The sequence below is a fragment of the Vigna angularis genome, chromosome 2 (assembly GCF_016808095.1).
Source record: "Vigna angularis cultivar LongXiaoDou No.4 chromosome 2, ASM1680809v1, whole genome shotgun sequence".
NCBI classification, from domain to species: domain Eukaryota; kingdom Viridiplantae; phylum Streptophyta; class Magnoliopsida; order Fabales; family Fabaceae; genus Vigna; species Vigna angularis.
This window is the reverse complement of record NC_068971.1, coordinates 32100-48186: the sequence shown is the minus strand read 5'-3', so window position 1 is coordinate 48186 and position 16087 is coordinate 32100. Positions and strand designations below refer to the sequence as shown.

Genomic DNA, 16087 nt, shown 5'->3' with positions numbered 1-16087 from the left:
GAGGTCGCTCACGTTGTATTTAGGGAGTCTATCTTCGATGTTTTAAGTCTTCATTGCTTTATGTACCGAGCGGCAAACTCTGGGAGTTCTCTTTGGATCTGTTCCTTAGACTAAACAGAAAATGCTAAGAGTTCTCTTTGAAACTTTTTCCTCTGCAAGAGATTTTCACTCAAAAAAATATGCTTTTAAATAAAGTAAACGCTTCAATATTTATTTTTATAATGAAAAGGCATTGGAACCTGACAAAGCTGAACGTGTTGAGTAGTTGACTGATAAGAGTTCTTTTTCGAACTTCTGCGTTGAGCGGGGATTTCTGAAGCCATTTTTCTGACTTCTCCTGAGCAGTCCTGAGGCAGGAGTCATTTCTCTGACTTCCTGCATTGACTAGGGATTTCTGAAGCCATTTTTCTGACTTTCCTCGAGTGGCTTGAGGCACTCCAAAAGTCTTAGAAAATAGCATAAAAGTAGAAATCTATCACTCCATATATTTATTTTGATGTCTTGAAAATTTAAAATCCTATACACCTTGAATTAGAAAAAAAAATAATATTTATAGAAAAGTTATGATCAAAACAATAAACATTAAATGAGTTGAAAATACAAAATTAAAGTACACTGAACCAATTTATTACTAATGAAAGAAAATGATATAAGGACTAAAAATAAAGCATATGAAAAGAGCAATCAAGTTATTCTTTATAAAATAATAAATAAAGAGAATATACTAAAAAATATTAATGACAAATAAAATAAATTAGAATTTAGAATTTCTAACCGCTATCATTTTAATTTTTAAAGAAAAGGACACAAAACTACAATATACAGTCAAGTAAACAAAAAACAATTAATAGAAAATTCAAAGTTAAAGTACTGAGTGTATAAAGGCAAATTCAGAACAAGTTTATTGTGTGTGAAAACACGATAGGTTGTAAGTTAAATCATTATAATATTATTTATATAATGAAGTATACCGTGTGAAATGTGATTGTACTCTCTTGTTTTCAGAGAATTTCTCATTATTATTGTGAGAATTCTTGATCTTAGAAATTAAGGATACCTATAAAAGTTGATACATGTTACATGAAAAAGTATACGAGAGAAAAGAAAGGGTTGGATGTCTCGCTTAAAGACTTCTGCTCGTGCTGAGTATAGTACTCGGTAGGTGCGCCTAACCGAAGTTTTTACTCGTTAGTCCATTGAGATGTCGGGGAGATAAGTTTGAAGTTGCGATGGAGGACGACTTAAATCGTCCTGTTTTGCGTAACAGGTTAGGACGACAAAAGTGCGAGGAAACGACATTGGTCTATAGATGGATTGGTGTGATATTGTTTAAGCGATGATATATGATACTGTTACTTGATATAGCCTGTGTTTAATGTTGTTTTATTGTATTATATTCTATGATGTTGTTTTTGGTTGCTCACCCTTGCATGTTTGTGGTTATGGTTTCCACCTGCAATAATCGTACTTGTACGAGAGTAGATGATATTGCAGATGATGCTGGAGTGCAATAGTGTGACGAGAGAAGAGAAATTAGTTCTTCTGGGATTTTAGTGATTTTGTTCTTTAAATTTTCTTTTCAGACTTAGTGTTTCAGTAAAGGTTATCTTTTGGATTTATTTGCATTTTGCAAGAACCGCGTTTATGATTTTTAATTTTTGCTTCCGCAATGCTATTGGAATAAAGTATTTTATTGATCCGAAAAGATCGATTTTATAGTAAACTATGTAAGGATAATATTATTCTAATTCACACGTGACATCCGGTTAGGAGTGTTATATATGTACGGAAGAGATCTATAGTTATGTAAGCTAATATTTGTGTACTAGTTTATAATCAATTTTATTTAATTAATAAAACTTCTTAAGTACAATGTTTAAGAAATAAATAAACATAACCCAAATAATTGGAGCGAATCATTATAAATACTTTCTTAAGTATAAATTATTTTCATTATTTGTTAGTCTTAAAAATTTTCAATTATTTTAGTATTTATTTCCTTTTAAGTCCTTATCCTAATCAAGGATACTACTTTAATGTTAAATGAAAAACATTAATTACGATAACCAAAATAAAAAAACACTAACATAATTTTAAATTATTTTATTTTTCAGAAATGTGAGTCAAGAAGTGTTTTTTTTAAATAAAAACTAATATATTAATTTTTAATTTTTATATATTACGAACACTAAGGCTTATATTATTTTCGAGAAACAATACTCATTTTTTTCACAAAAATATTGTTTAAGGAATATAATTACACATAACATTCATTGATTTAAAATTATTCTTCTGTATTAAATATTTTACTTATTAAATTATATTGATTAAAAGGGTTATACAATAATAATTAAATTTTTACATATTTTTTTGATCTTAAAATTACTTATTTAGTGTAATGACAAACTAATATCTTTTTACAGTATTCTAAATACATTTTGCTGGTGATAATTCTTTACGCATAAAATTATAATTTATAACGTAATATAAAATAAAATAATATATGTAATGAAATTTTGAAATAATATTTTATCAAAAAGGTAATTATTATTTAATAAGAGTATTGCAAATTTATTTATTTATATTTATAATTAAAAAATAAAATATATTAATATTCTTCTTCCAAAATAATTAATTTCATTAATTAATTAAATTACGTTTCTGTAAATAATTTTTAATTGTCTTGTTTTTAAAATATTCTTTTTATCTGTGTTATGTTTAGTGTTAAACAATTTTAGTTAAAGATAAATAAAATAAAATAAAACACTACAAATATAAGAGTTCTGAATTATTTCTTTTAAGGAATTAAATTTAACTAGGGTGATATTTAGATAAACTTAAAATATAAAATAGTAATTAAATTAAAAATTGTAATTATTAAAATTAATTATTTAAAAATAATATAGAAAATTGGATGAAATTTAGATGACTTAAAATGTAGGTGAATCTATTTTTAAAATACATACATCCGAACTATTGCGAAAGCCACAAAAAAGGACATCTAACCGAACAGTGAGATTCGATAAGTGATGAACAATCATCCTTAGAGTTAGAAATTAGAAATTAGAAATTAGAAATTAGAAATGCTCGTAGTTATTTGTGAAAACAAAATCACAAGGGTTTGGTTTTGGTAGCCAACACTACCTGCGTCTTTCGCCTGCGCAGCGTCTGTACTCTGTCTGTTATTGTGAGTGCGAAATCGGGTTAGTTGGGTTGTCGGTGCGGGTCGGCATCACAGAAAAACATGGTTGCCGAGATGAATGTCCGTGAATTGTCCATATCTAAGAATGACCGTACTTCAATGCCTGCCATCGCCAATTCCAAATTCCTTACTTTGCCCACCATCTTGACTCTTGGCCGTGTCGCCTCAATACCTCTTCTTGTCGCCAGTACGTTTCGTTTTCTATTTTACTTGTTATAATTGAATTTTTGCCTACCTCGAAACGATGCTATTCAAATTGTTTCCTCCTAATTTCTTTCCCAAATTGCACGTGCTTCCATCGTCTTGATTCAATGACTTGTTACAATGCTATATTGTTCACTGATTTCATGTGATCAAATCAAATGTTTTCCCTTATATTTTGCTTAGCCTTCTTCATGGATGGTTGGCGAGGAACAGTTGTTACTACAAGTATCTTCACCGCTGCAGCAGTTACAGATTGGCTTGATGGTTATATTGCTCGTAAGGTACCTACTCTTAATTTTTCATACTCTCTCTCCTCCCTTTTGGTACACCAAACATTGGAAGCATTTTCGGTTTTTCAACTTACTAATGTATTAAAACAAAGTCTCTTACTTGCAATGCAGATGAAAATGAAATCTACATTTGGTGCCTTTTTAGATCCAGTAGCTGATAAGGTAATTTTCTTTAGCTCCAAGTTTCTCTCACCAATATGTGAATTTAATTTTTGCTGAAACTGAATGCAGCTCATGGTTTCTGCCACATTGGTCTTATTATGTACTAGACCTTTGGAAGTTGCTGTGTTTGGACAATTACCATGGCTATTGATCATACCTTCAATCACCATAATTGGTAGAGAGGTAATGCTTGCACATCTCGTATATGCAATTTCAAGACTTTGATTACTTGTGGAACCTTTCAGGCAATGAAATTTATGGATCTTAATGCTATTGTATTTCCTTAACTTATTCTATCTTGTTTACTGTATAATGTGATTCTTTGTTATTAAATTAGCCTCAAACCAGTTTCTACTACTTGCCATGGAATCTGAATTATTAATGGTTATTTTATCACACTAGAATGCGCTAAAACATAGGTTTGGTCAAATTCTGTGCGTGAATATCAGGCAAATCCGTTGCTTTATTTATCAATAGCATAATTCTGAGTCTGTAAATTTCGCTTCACTTATGGTTGCCGTGTTCTCGCTCTCATGGTATGACCATTGAGACTACTTGAAGCTCCGGAGGACAGAATCAATGATGTTCTGATAATGTATCCCATCTTCTTTCTGTAGTGTGCAAAATATCTTTAATATTTGTGTTGATGATTTAAATCATTATCCAAAAGCCACCAAACCTGTCTCTGACTTTCAGATCCATTCTTCAACGTGAGAATAGAAGGGAATATCAACTGAGGTGTTACTCTGTGTGTATATGTACTCCCATTTCACCTTACCAGGAAAGTTAGTATGATTGTTTTTTGCTCGGGTGTAGAATTGCAACACATGTATAGACCCCAGACCTGAGTTCAGGATAAATTAAGACTCGTAATCATGAATAGTCCAGATAGCGCTCTTACATCTGGGGGCTATTGCTTATCCAAGATGGAGGGGTAATTATTCTAGATCCCTTGAGTCTGTGCATGTTAGCTTGCATGTATGCAGACGTATTTGTTTATATACGATTCTAGTTTTATATAGTTCTTGTGTTTTCCTTTTCATTTTCCATTTAATTTTCCTTTCAAGTCATCATGCCTTGTCTGCTATACTCAGTGAATTGGGAACAAATGTTTTACAATTTCTTCTTGTAACATGCAAATAGATAACCATGTCGGCACTGAGGGAATGGGCTGCTTCCCAGGGTAGCAAGCTTCTAGAGGTTTGTTTTATTACCTGTTCTCTTGAATCAATTGCTTGCTCTACATCCCAAGTTATGAGCTTGTATAATTAAGCAAAATTTAACAGGTTGTTGCAGTTAATAATCTGGGGAAATGGAAAACAGCCACACAGATGTTGGCGTTAATTATCCTCCTTGCTACGCGGGACTGCAGGTATTTATTTTCCTTGCATTTCAAGGAAACTGTTTTATTTGCAATCAAAAGAATAACTGCTGATCCTGTTTCCGTTTCATACTTTCTCAGTCGTGGAGGACCTGCCATTTTGGTAGGATCTGGTGTTGTCTTGCTTTACATTTCAGCAGGGCTTTCCTTATGGTCATTTGTAGTATATACGAGGGAAATTTGCAAGGTGTTGCGGAGGTAGAATGGTTGCTTGCTCTTTGCTTGCACATGTATCCACTTCTTTGGTGGCTTTGATTCTTTTGATAATTTCTTACGTAAAAAGTTTGGTTAGTGATTTCATGGAAGGAAAGCACTCCTTGTGACAAACATATATATAACGTTTACTTTCAAAAATGTCCAACTCTGCTTGCAAAGTAACACCATTTTTCCAATTCTTGAAAATTGTATTGTTTTTTTCCCGTAGTCAACCAAGGTAAAGAAAAGAAGAAACAAAGAAAAAAAAAATGACGTGTGGATTGAATTGGAAGAATCCAGGTTACTAGTCATGCAGATCGAATTCCTATATACATTTTGGAGCCCATTAAAGTTTGCCACACGAGAAATTTCACTAGAGGAATTATTGTATGGTTCTTATTGACTCTTAAATTGGTTTTCTTCAGGTCTATTATTTGACAACACTTAAATACAAGAGTTATTTTTCAGTGTCCGGTCATGTTTGAATATTCCATGCCATTTGACCTTACCTTTCTTTTTATGTGTATTTCCATTTTACTTTTGTGTCCTAGGCATTTATGGTTTGAGTGAAAATAGTTGATTGAAGATGTCTTGAAATGCAGGAACCTTACTTATTATTCATAATTTTATTTGAATCAACTTGAACATTAAAATGCTCTTATCCTCCGTATATATATGGTTGATAGAGAAGTTTTTAATGGAGAAGTCAATGACAAAATCATAAGACTTTTGTTCAGTTATTCGGTGGATTTCACAATGTTAGATGCCCTTCATTTTACTTAACACTTCATCAGTAATTGAGCTATTTAATATTGTGATGAGACCTGAATTTAATTTGAAAATATCCTTAAGCTCCACCAATGTTAGCAACAAATTCAAACTAATGGTGTGACATTTATTGGAATCTTTATCTGTGGAAGATGATGAGATAATTGATCTTTGGAGCCTAGTGATAGAATTTGTCACATTTATTTATTTTTTGTCTTGCCATGAATTTCTTCGACACCACTTGTTTATATTCATGTTTGTGGTACATTGATTGTCATTTATTAGATTTTTTTTTATCAACTAACATTTTAGTTACGAAGGTGTTGATATCACGTAATTTTTTCCTAGTGTTGAAAGCAAAAAGTTATTATATATGTTGGAGAGTTCCTCATAATAAGAAACAAGTTCGACCATTGATGGGTAAGATAAGTTTTCTTCAAAATTCATCTCCAAAAGAAGCTCCGAAAGGTTTTTAAGAAATGCTTAACCAATGATGATTATTTCTATGAAGAGTAGAGAAGCGAGAAGCTATCTTAGTTAAACCGGATAAGTCAATAAATTATGTTCATGTTTGTACTTTTTCTCGTCATTAATTTAAGAATAATGATACTTTGACAACATTTTTTTGACAACATTTTAACACCATCTACATGTTATTCTGTAATTGGTTCATGTTGGTGTTTATGATTATTATTATTGATTATAAAGTAATTTTGGACCAATTATAGAATGATACATAAATGATGTTAAAATGTTGTAAAAAAAATGTTGTTAAAGTATCATTATCCTTAATTTAAAGGATGACATTAAACCATTTGATGTATTTGATTTAATTACACTCCTAAGAATATTATTCTTGCTATTATTACTACTAATATTATTAATCGTTACCAATTTAAAGTAGTGTGATCATACAATACTCTATATCTACACACTACTAATAAAATTGTATTTTTATTTTAAAATATAAAAGTTTCAAAAAAATTAAATAAAAGAGTAAAAGTATTAACTTTTATTGTGCTATATAGGAATAGAAAATTTTAATGGTTTTTATATAGAATTTTATTTTAAAGTATTACACTAAATCATTTTATGTATTTGATTTAACTACACTCCTAAAAATATCATTCTTGTTATTATTATGAAGATGTGATGATATTATAATAATAATAATAATAATAATAATAATAAATATTATTATTATAAATTATTATTATTATTATAATTATTCACTAGGACTTTTTATGATATTTTAGAATTTTTACGTTTGATATGGACAAATTGAAAAGACACAAATTTATGTCTATATAAATTTATGTAAATTTTAAGAGACGTAAATTTATATTTAATAAATAGATAATAGGTATAAATTTATGTACGAAGCCAAGAGTTCGGATGTAATTTTGGTCTGTTTTTTTTCCAAATTTGTGCCAAAATGTACGTCTGTTATGACGAGCGCATGTTTATATCCATATTTATGATCTAAAATCAAAATTTTGATAAAATTCTCATGGTTAAAATGATTAATTTGAATATGATTTATCATATTGGATTTATCGGATTTAAGAATTAAAAATATTAAAAAAATAATTTTTAGTTGCATAAATTATTCTTGAAGATTTTAATGTTAATTTCTAATTGAAGTTAAAGTTTTATCCATTTAAAATATTAAATTAATTGGGTCAAGGCTGGTCAAATCTATTTGAATCCAGTCAAACCCTAGTCAAATCTGATCAACTAAGGGACTACAAAAAATTTTTAGAAAAGGAAGAAAGGACTAAAGTGAAAATATTGAAACCTTCTGGGCTTCTATGCAATTTTGAATAAAATAAAAATGGTTGAAATGTAATATTGGCAAGATTAAATCTATTAGAAATTTTAGAAAATAATTAAATCTAGAAATATATAAAAAAAGAGATCTTCTAAATATTTTTATAATTATCAAAATCTATTAATTGTGTGGAAGATATAAGATAAAAGATCTTATCAACATAATATTCAGATTCCAAGTCCAATCACTCGCCGCTATTTCTCCTCTCGTCCTAGGGTTTTGGATAAGAAAAAGAAAACAAAGGAGAAAGAAGAGAAGAGAATACAAAAGAAAAGGGAAGAAGGAACCTTCGAATGGAAGCGTGCTCTCGACCCCATCTTCTCTCTCGATTTCTTTGGGCAGGTGTTTCATCCTACACTTCCAACCTCTCATCCTACACCTTCAAAAATTCCAATTTCAATTTTAATCAATATTTTTTAAATTTTTTCTCTAACTTTTTTGTCACTCTACATCCCTCTAATTTTTTTTCTTTCTCATCAAAGTCATCATGCATCCCTCTAACTTTTTTTTCTTATTAACGTCACCAACACTCGTCTAATAGTTTTGAAATCTATACAGATTTTGAAATTCCTTTAAAAAAATTTTAAATTTCATTTTTAAATTTAAAATTTAATAATAATTTTAAATTATAATATTATTTATATCTTAATAATTATTAAAATATAATTTCTACTATTATAATAGTTATATTAAAAAATAAAAACAAAAGGAATTAAAGTAAAAGTAGCAATAATAAATATTTAAAAAATTGTTTAAAAATACTATAAATATTATTAGAATTTCAAATTAAATTAAATAATTATTAAATTTTAAATAAAACGAAATTTAAAAAAAAGTTGTTTATCGAAATCCCTTAATATATTTTAACAGATTTTGATATTATTTTCATTTTAAATATATTAAATATAGTTTTATATAATTAATCAAATATAATTTAAAATTTTAATATTATTAATATACATTTATATTTTAATAATTATTAAAATATAATTTTATTATTATAATAATTATATTAAAAACATAAAAATAAAAATAAAATAAAAGTAGCAATAATGAAAACCAAAAGAATAAAAAAGTAATACTAATATAAAATCTGATTTTATATATTAAAATATATTAAATTATATTAATTATTAAATCAAAATTTAATAATTATTAAATTTTAAATAAATAAAAAATTAAAAAAGATTTATTTTGTCTCAATTTAATCCTAATTTTTTTAAAATCAAACAATTTATTTCTTTCTATATTCAAACAAAATTTAATTTGTATATAAATCATTACAAATATTTTTATTAAATATTTTTAACACAATTAAGTTTATTTATATTTATATTTAGTTAATTATATAAATGTTAATTATGTTTTTTAAATATATCTAAAGGAGTTAAAAAAACAGTGACATGACACAATGTAGACTTTTGAAGTAATGTGGCTCGAAACCTATTTGACAAAAGTCACAATAAATAGGAACCAATTGTATGATTAAACTAATAAGAAAAAAATTAAATCATAGCTAGCGTTTTTTTAAAAAAGCATTGTCTAATGATTTTTTAATAGATAATATTTTTTAAATAAAGTTTATTGCTTTATTTTAAATTATTAATTAAAAAAATAATATAAATTAAATATAGATAACGCTCTTTTCATGAAGCCATGTTTATTGGTATCTTAATAGATAACATTTTTTTTAAAATAAGCGTTGTTTATTGGTTCTGTGTATTGATTTATAACACTTATTAAAAAAAGCGTTGACTGGTGGCTGCTGTTTATTCACATTTTTGTAGTAGTGCAAGTTCTGTGTTATGGGTTTTGGGTTCTAGGTTCTAGTTTCAGAATTATGGGTTATAGGTTCAGGATGTATGGTTTATATTTTGGACTTGTGATGTGGGGTTTTGGATTTATAATTTGTGGTTTAAAGGTTTTAGTGATTATGGTTTTATAGGGGTTTTGGTTTAAAGTTTATGGTTTAGGGCTTCTTAGGGTTTTGGGTTTTTGTTTAAGGATTTATGGTTTTAGGGGTTTAAAGGTTTATGGGTTACGGGTTTATGGTTTGAGATTTATTGTTTAGGGTTTTATAATATAGGCTTTAGAGTTTACGATTTTTTAGGGGTCTTTGTTTACGGTTGGGGTTTGAGGTTGGAGTTTAGGGCTTAGGGTTTTTAGGTTTAGGGTTTGAGGTTTAGGGTATTGGCCTAATCCCTAGTTATGTTTCTCTACGGGAGTTTAATGTCCTCTCTCTCAGTTGTTGTTATTTCCCCTATGACCCATAGGGTTTCAGATAAGAAAAGAAATAAAAACAAAGGAGGAGGAAGAGAAGATAATAAAGAAGAAAAGGGAAGAAGGAGTCTTCAAATGTAAGCGTGCCTTCGACCCCAGTCCTTTCTCATCGATTTCTTTGGGTGCCTGTGACAGTCATACCTACCTGGCATGGTAGACTGCAATCTTCTCTTGTGATGTAAGTAATAGACTCAAACTGCAACAGTTGCTTTCATTATATATATGGACTTTTGTCTTTTTTTCTGGATTTCTAATTTTTAAGTTAACAATTTTGGGACATACTACATGAATTGTAAATATTATGGTTTCTGTTGACAAATTTGATAGAGATTTCCATGATTGCACTTCATGTAAATTTTTTTTTTTCAATTTTGGTAAACATATATCCTTATTATTTTTTTGTTTTATCTTTTGAATGGAGTGCAATTATGATACTTTATATTAGGGTGTATGGTGTAGGGTGAACGGTATACGGTGTACAGTGTACGGTGTACGGTGTGAATCAAACCCAACGCAACCCAACGCAACAAAACCGAATCAAATCAAAATGACCCAATCCAACCGAACCACGTTGAACTGAGTAAAAAATAACTCAATCCAACCAAACCCAATCCAACCCAACACAACCTACAACCTATCCCCAACCCCAAAACAACCAAACTCCAACCAAACCCAACCCCATCCCCACCTTAACATAACCCAACCCAAAACCACCCAACTCGACCCAACCCAACCACAACCTACGCAACCAATGCCAACCCAACTCCACCAAACCCAGCCATCACCTAGCCCAACCCCACCCAATCTCACCCAACCCAACCCTACCCCACCCAACCATATCCAACCTAACCCCACCAAGTCCACCTAACCCAAGGCACTCTCACCCAACCCAACAGAACCTCACCCAAACTAACCCATCCCAACCCAACTCTACCCAACCCATCCCCAACCAACCTCACCTAACCCAACTCAACCCAACGAAACAGAAGCAAGGCCAACCCAACCACACCACACATAACTCAATCAAACCCAACCCTACCCTACCCCAACACAACCCAACCTCACACCACCTCACTCTACCATAACCCAAACTCATACACACACTCATACACACACACACACTAACACACTAACACACAGACAAACAACTACACAAACACACAAACAAACAACTACACAAACACAACCTTATAAATACACACAAACACACACTCATTCACTAACACACAAGGACAAACAACTACATACATACAACCTTATAAAAACACACACACACACATACCAACACACTCACACACATACAAACACACCCACACAACAAAAACACAGAAACATACATATAAACATACACACGCACATAGGCACACAGAGACAAAAACACATACACTCACATAAATATAAAAACAAACACACACACATAAAAAGACACACACACACACACAGAAACACACACTCACACAAACCCAAACAAACGCACACACACAAACACATACAACCCCACAAGCACACATTACACAAAAGCACACACAAAAACTGACACACACACACGCACACCAACACACACTCATACACACATATTACACATAAACACACACACTCAACTGTAAAAACACACCCACGCACAAACATATTATGCACGCAAACACACTCACCCAAAAACACACCGAAACATGCCCAAACACACACACACACTCACACAAACACATACACATACACACACAACCCCCCTCCCCCCCCACACAAAACCACCCCGCAGACACAAACAAACACACAAACACACACACATAATACACACACATACTCATACACATTCATATATTACACACACACATACATATAAATAATAACAAACTTGTCATACACTAAAAAACATAAGATAAAAAGTGAAACAAAAGTAAGTGCCTAGATAATAAACAAAAGTCAAAATAGCCACATAATCTAATAAGAAAAGAGTTTCCCATATCACTGGAACCCACTGTGAGGCCCTCTTTTATGAGAGGGGAGCAATGGTTAGCATGTATCAACAACAAATAGTTAGCATAATTAATCACAACCTTATATTTTTGTCAATATGGTGATTTTGGTGATCCTTCGCCTATCAAAATTTCAATACTTCAATCACATTGATCATCCAGAAAAGAGAAAGAAATCAAATACAGAAACTAATTAAATCATGAATTGTATGCCACAACATTTTCATCAAGAACGTATTGTTTATCACAAAAAAAATGGGATTCCTAAAATTACCTGATACAATAATAGGTAAAATTATAAAATTACCTGAGAAGCTGCAAGCCACTAAATTATGGTCTTTACTTCAGTATTAACAACAAACAAACTTTATCCCACCAGGTGATGCTTGTATATAAAAAAAACAAGTTTCTCACGTATTGAAATTGTCTACTCTCGATCTGCATACAAAATTAAGTTAATGTTAAGTTGAGACCATTTATCATCGAGGTAATTATAATTAAAAGAAAATAATAATAAAGGTGAACATCTAGTATATTTTAACTTAATTTCAATTATTTGAAATTTCAATGACTAGATACACTATGAGATCGAAGGACGGTGGCCACATCACCAGCGCATATAAAACCATTTTCTTTGTGTCAACATGATTAAACATAGAATGGTGTAAACCTTTCAACTAAATTAACTAAATTAGGTTTTCACACTTAAAAATAAAAGTCATCTCACTTAAGGCCCTTTAGTCATAATTACGGAGAATGGTTAATATAATCATCTTTCACAGACCAACTGAAATATTTAATATATAACATTGTGCTGAATTTAAATGCAATGAAATGTTGATTAGTGGACCATTAATGGAAGACTAAAAGGCTTTATCACCTAATATCACGTTTATCACCTAATATTTAATATCATGTATATAAAGCCTAATACTAGTAAACTAGAGAGTAATCACTATCAAAACCAAGAAATGATGAGCAATAAGCTCTGAAACCAATTTGAAACAAAATGGTACCAGAATATAACAAAATTAAAGAAAAGAATACACTAGTTTGATGATATCACCAATCAATGTTAAATTTCCAACTTATAAGGACTACATATCTCAAGTGTGAAATTAGTAACTAATAAGGGCTAGGGAATCAACTAAACTTTTTATACCATATTAAACCATTTTGTTTTTTGCAAATCTGGGCATACGGATCTTGACTTTGCCTTGACTACTTGATACAGATCTACAGCTGGAACAAACAAGAAAGGAGAATAGATTAATGAGATATGCGAAAGCTCTAAGATTATTCGCAAAAGAGGAAAACACAGCAAGATAACCAATCCTACTGCGTAGAGCTAGGCTCCTCTAGAGTAACCAACAAGGTTCTCTGTTCAACCAGACAACAAATGACCCTTCCGCTTCTCTCCACACCTGATAATAATAGCAGAAAACTATTCCTTCTTTCTCTCTCCTCTAACTAACCACTATTCTAACCAGACCACTTCATTACCCCTGCTCTTCTTTCTCACATATACTCTTCCCCATCTTGAACCGTGCTTCACTTCATGGGCTAGAGTCTCGTTGGGCCCAATTACTCTTTGGGCAGGAACCTATCAATACCCTCCTCTTGAAAAACTGTCTTGTCCTCATGACTTAAGCCTGGAAATTGACTTCTAAAGTAATTCATACTCCCAAGTTGTATCCTCTGCTGTTTTTCCCTTCCAATGAACCAACCACTGGTTAACTCGCTCCCCCCTCTTCATAATACTTTTGTAAGCTAATATTGATTCAGGCTCCATGACTTCCACATTTTCATGTTCTATCTCTGTTGGTAGTTAATCTACTGTTTTATGGTCAGCCACTGCCTTCTTAAGAAAGGAAACATGGAACACAGGATGTATCCTTGAAGAGGGTGGTAATTTCAAACGATCCTGCATCATCATCCATACCCATCATAGACCTGATGGATCCCAATGCCAAGAAACTCATAGCCCTTGCATGTGAGAACTGGGATGCCTTCCATTTGAAGAATCATGGCATACCCTTAGATGTTTCTCAAGGGGCTGAACAACAACTCCAACGCCTCTTCTCTCTCCCAACTCAACAAAAGATGAAGGCTCTCAGATCCCCCATTAGTGCCAATGACTGATTAATTGACCCACCCCAATGACTGATATTAATTAAATTATAACAGGCCAACTGGGTCGAATTGAATCCATTTTTCCATTTCTAACTCCAGGACCATATGTTTGTGTCTATCACATATCATAATAATCAACCTTTTTGGCAGGCTGAAGTCCCAAGGAACTTGTCAGTTTCTTTGTTATTTAGCATGTATGCAAGATAAAAACTCAGTTATATTTAATGTATGAATTAGCCTAATAATCTACTTATAATTTGTATAGCAGGTACATGCAAAGATTTGATCCTGGTTTGGGTTCAATGGAGGATCATATGCTACACAGCCAATGTATACGGCAGTATTGAATTACAACATTGAGTTTCCACAACTTGGATCCACTCACAGACCCCCGCTTTCTCTCTTTATCAATCAATCTAGAACTATAGGTTGGAGAATCTACCCTTATCCAAAAAAGGCAAATAAAATTAATTCTTCCTAAACAATTAAAACTCACAAAATCCAACAGAAAATCAACTGTTACCTACTGGGATCGCTTTCCAATTTTATTTATCTCTTTTGAAAGGGAAATGAAAAAACATTTGTACCTTTGGGTTGCAGAGTGTTCTCAGCACCCTCAACGGTTCCGCTACAGCAGAGCGGCGAGCCTTCGACCTGCAGCGACCCTTCAACAGTAACGAGCCTTTAATGAGAAAGGAATGTAGGAGAAAATTGTGATAGCGAGAAAGCATAAGATAGAAAACCTAAAGCACAGTTAACTATACTGAAAATAAAATAAGTTCAGTATATTTAAACTGAACTATTAAACAGTATAATTAGTTTTTTAAGCATAAAATAGTACAGATAAACTATAGTTTAGAGTTTTTAAATTAATTGTGCCCAGCCCTACAAATTATTCTACCTGCCTCCGTGGTGAATTACAGCAGAAGCCAACCGTATGGTACAAAACTATTCACGTTATATAAAAAAACATGTCACTCTAAGGGCTTTTAGGTCTCTAAGGGCTTTTAGGGCTCTAAGGGCTTTTAGGGCTCTATGGGCTTTGAGGGCTCTATGGGCTTTTAGGACTCTAAGTGCTTTTAGGGCTCTAAAGGCTCTTAGGGCTCTAAGGGCTCTGAGGGCTTTTAGGGCTCAAGGGCTTTTAAGGGCTCTAAGGGCTTTTAGGGCTTCAAGGGTTCCGAGGGCTTTTAGGGCTCCAAGGGCTTTTAGGGCTCCAGAGGGTTTTAGGGCTCAAAGGGCTTTTGGAGCTCTAAGGGCTTTTAGGGCTCTAAGGGATTTTATGGCTGTATCGAATTTTAGGGCTTTTAAGGGCTTTGAGGGGTTTTAGAATTCTAATGGCTATAAGGCCTTTTAGGGCTCTAAATGCTATCAGGGCTTTAAGGGTTGTTAGGGCTCTAAGGGTTTTTACGACTCTAAGGGTCGTAAGGGCTTTAGGGCTCTTGAGGCTTAAGGGCTCTAAAGGCTCTAAGAGTTCTAAGGACTTTTAGGACTCTGAAGACTTTTAGTGCTCTTAGGGCTCTTATGGCTCTAAGGGCTCTTAAGAAAATATAAAGGTTCTAAGATCTATAAGAGCTCTAAGAACTAAGGGTTGTTAGGGCTCTAAGGGCTGTTAGGCCTCTCAAGGATGTTAGGGCTCCAAGGGTTATTAGGCCTCTAAAGGCTGTTAGG

At 31.9% G+C, this 16087-nt stretch overlaps 1 protein-coding gene and 1 long non-coding RNA gene across 2 annotated transcripts; one reads left to right on the top strand and one right to left on the bottom strand.

Annotated features, from left to right (window-relative positions):
• The first annotated feature begins 3006 nt into the window (after positions 1–3006).
• On the top strand, positions 3007–5904 carry LOC108321650 (CDP-diacylglycerol--glycerol-3-phosphate 3-phosphatidyltransferase 1, chloroplastic). Its single transcript, XM_017553469.2, has 7 exons — positions 3007–3389; positions 3590–3687; positions 3808–3858; positions 3928–4041; positions 5002–5058; positions 5145–5230; positions 5321–5904. Exons 1-7 carry the CDS (start codon positions 3245–3247, stop codon positions 5439–5441), a joined length of 672 nt encoding a protein of 223 aa, XP_017408958.1. The 5' UTR covers positions 3007–3244; the 3' UTR covers positions 5442–5904.
• Positions 5905–10481: 4577 nt separating this feature from the next.
• Positions 10482–15290, bottom strand: LOC128193384 (uncharacterized). Its single transcript, XR_008247058.1, has 3 exons — positions 15007–15290; positions 13449–13528; positions 10482–12724 (listed from the first exon to the last, which is right to left on the bottom strand). It is a non-coding gene; the product is annotated as an uncharacterized LOC128193384 (long non-coding RNA).
• Between the last annotated feature and the right edge of the window lie 797 nt (positions 15291–16087).

Bases quoted from the DNA above. Each gene is read 5' to 3' on its own strand.
- LOC108321650 (XM_017553469.2), top strand. From the start codon at position 3,245: ATGGTTGCCGAGATGAATGTCCGTGAATTGTCCATATCTAAGAATGAC. The intron at 3,859-3,927 runs GTAATTTTCTTT...AACTGAATGCAG, and splicing joins TAGATCCAGTAGCTGATAAG to CTCATGGTTTCTGCCACATT. The intron at 5,231-5,320 runs GTATTTATTTTC...ATACTTTCTCAG, and splicing joins CTTGCTACGCGGGACTGCAG to TCGTGGAGGACCTGCCATTT.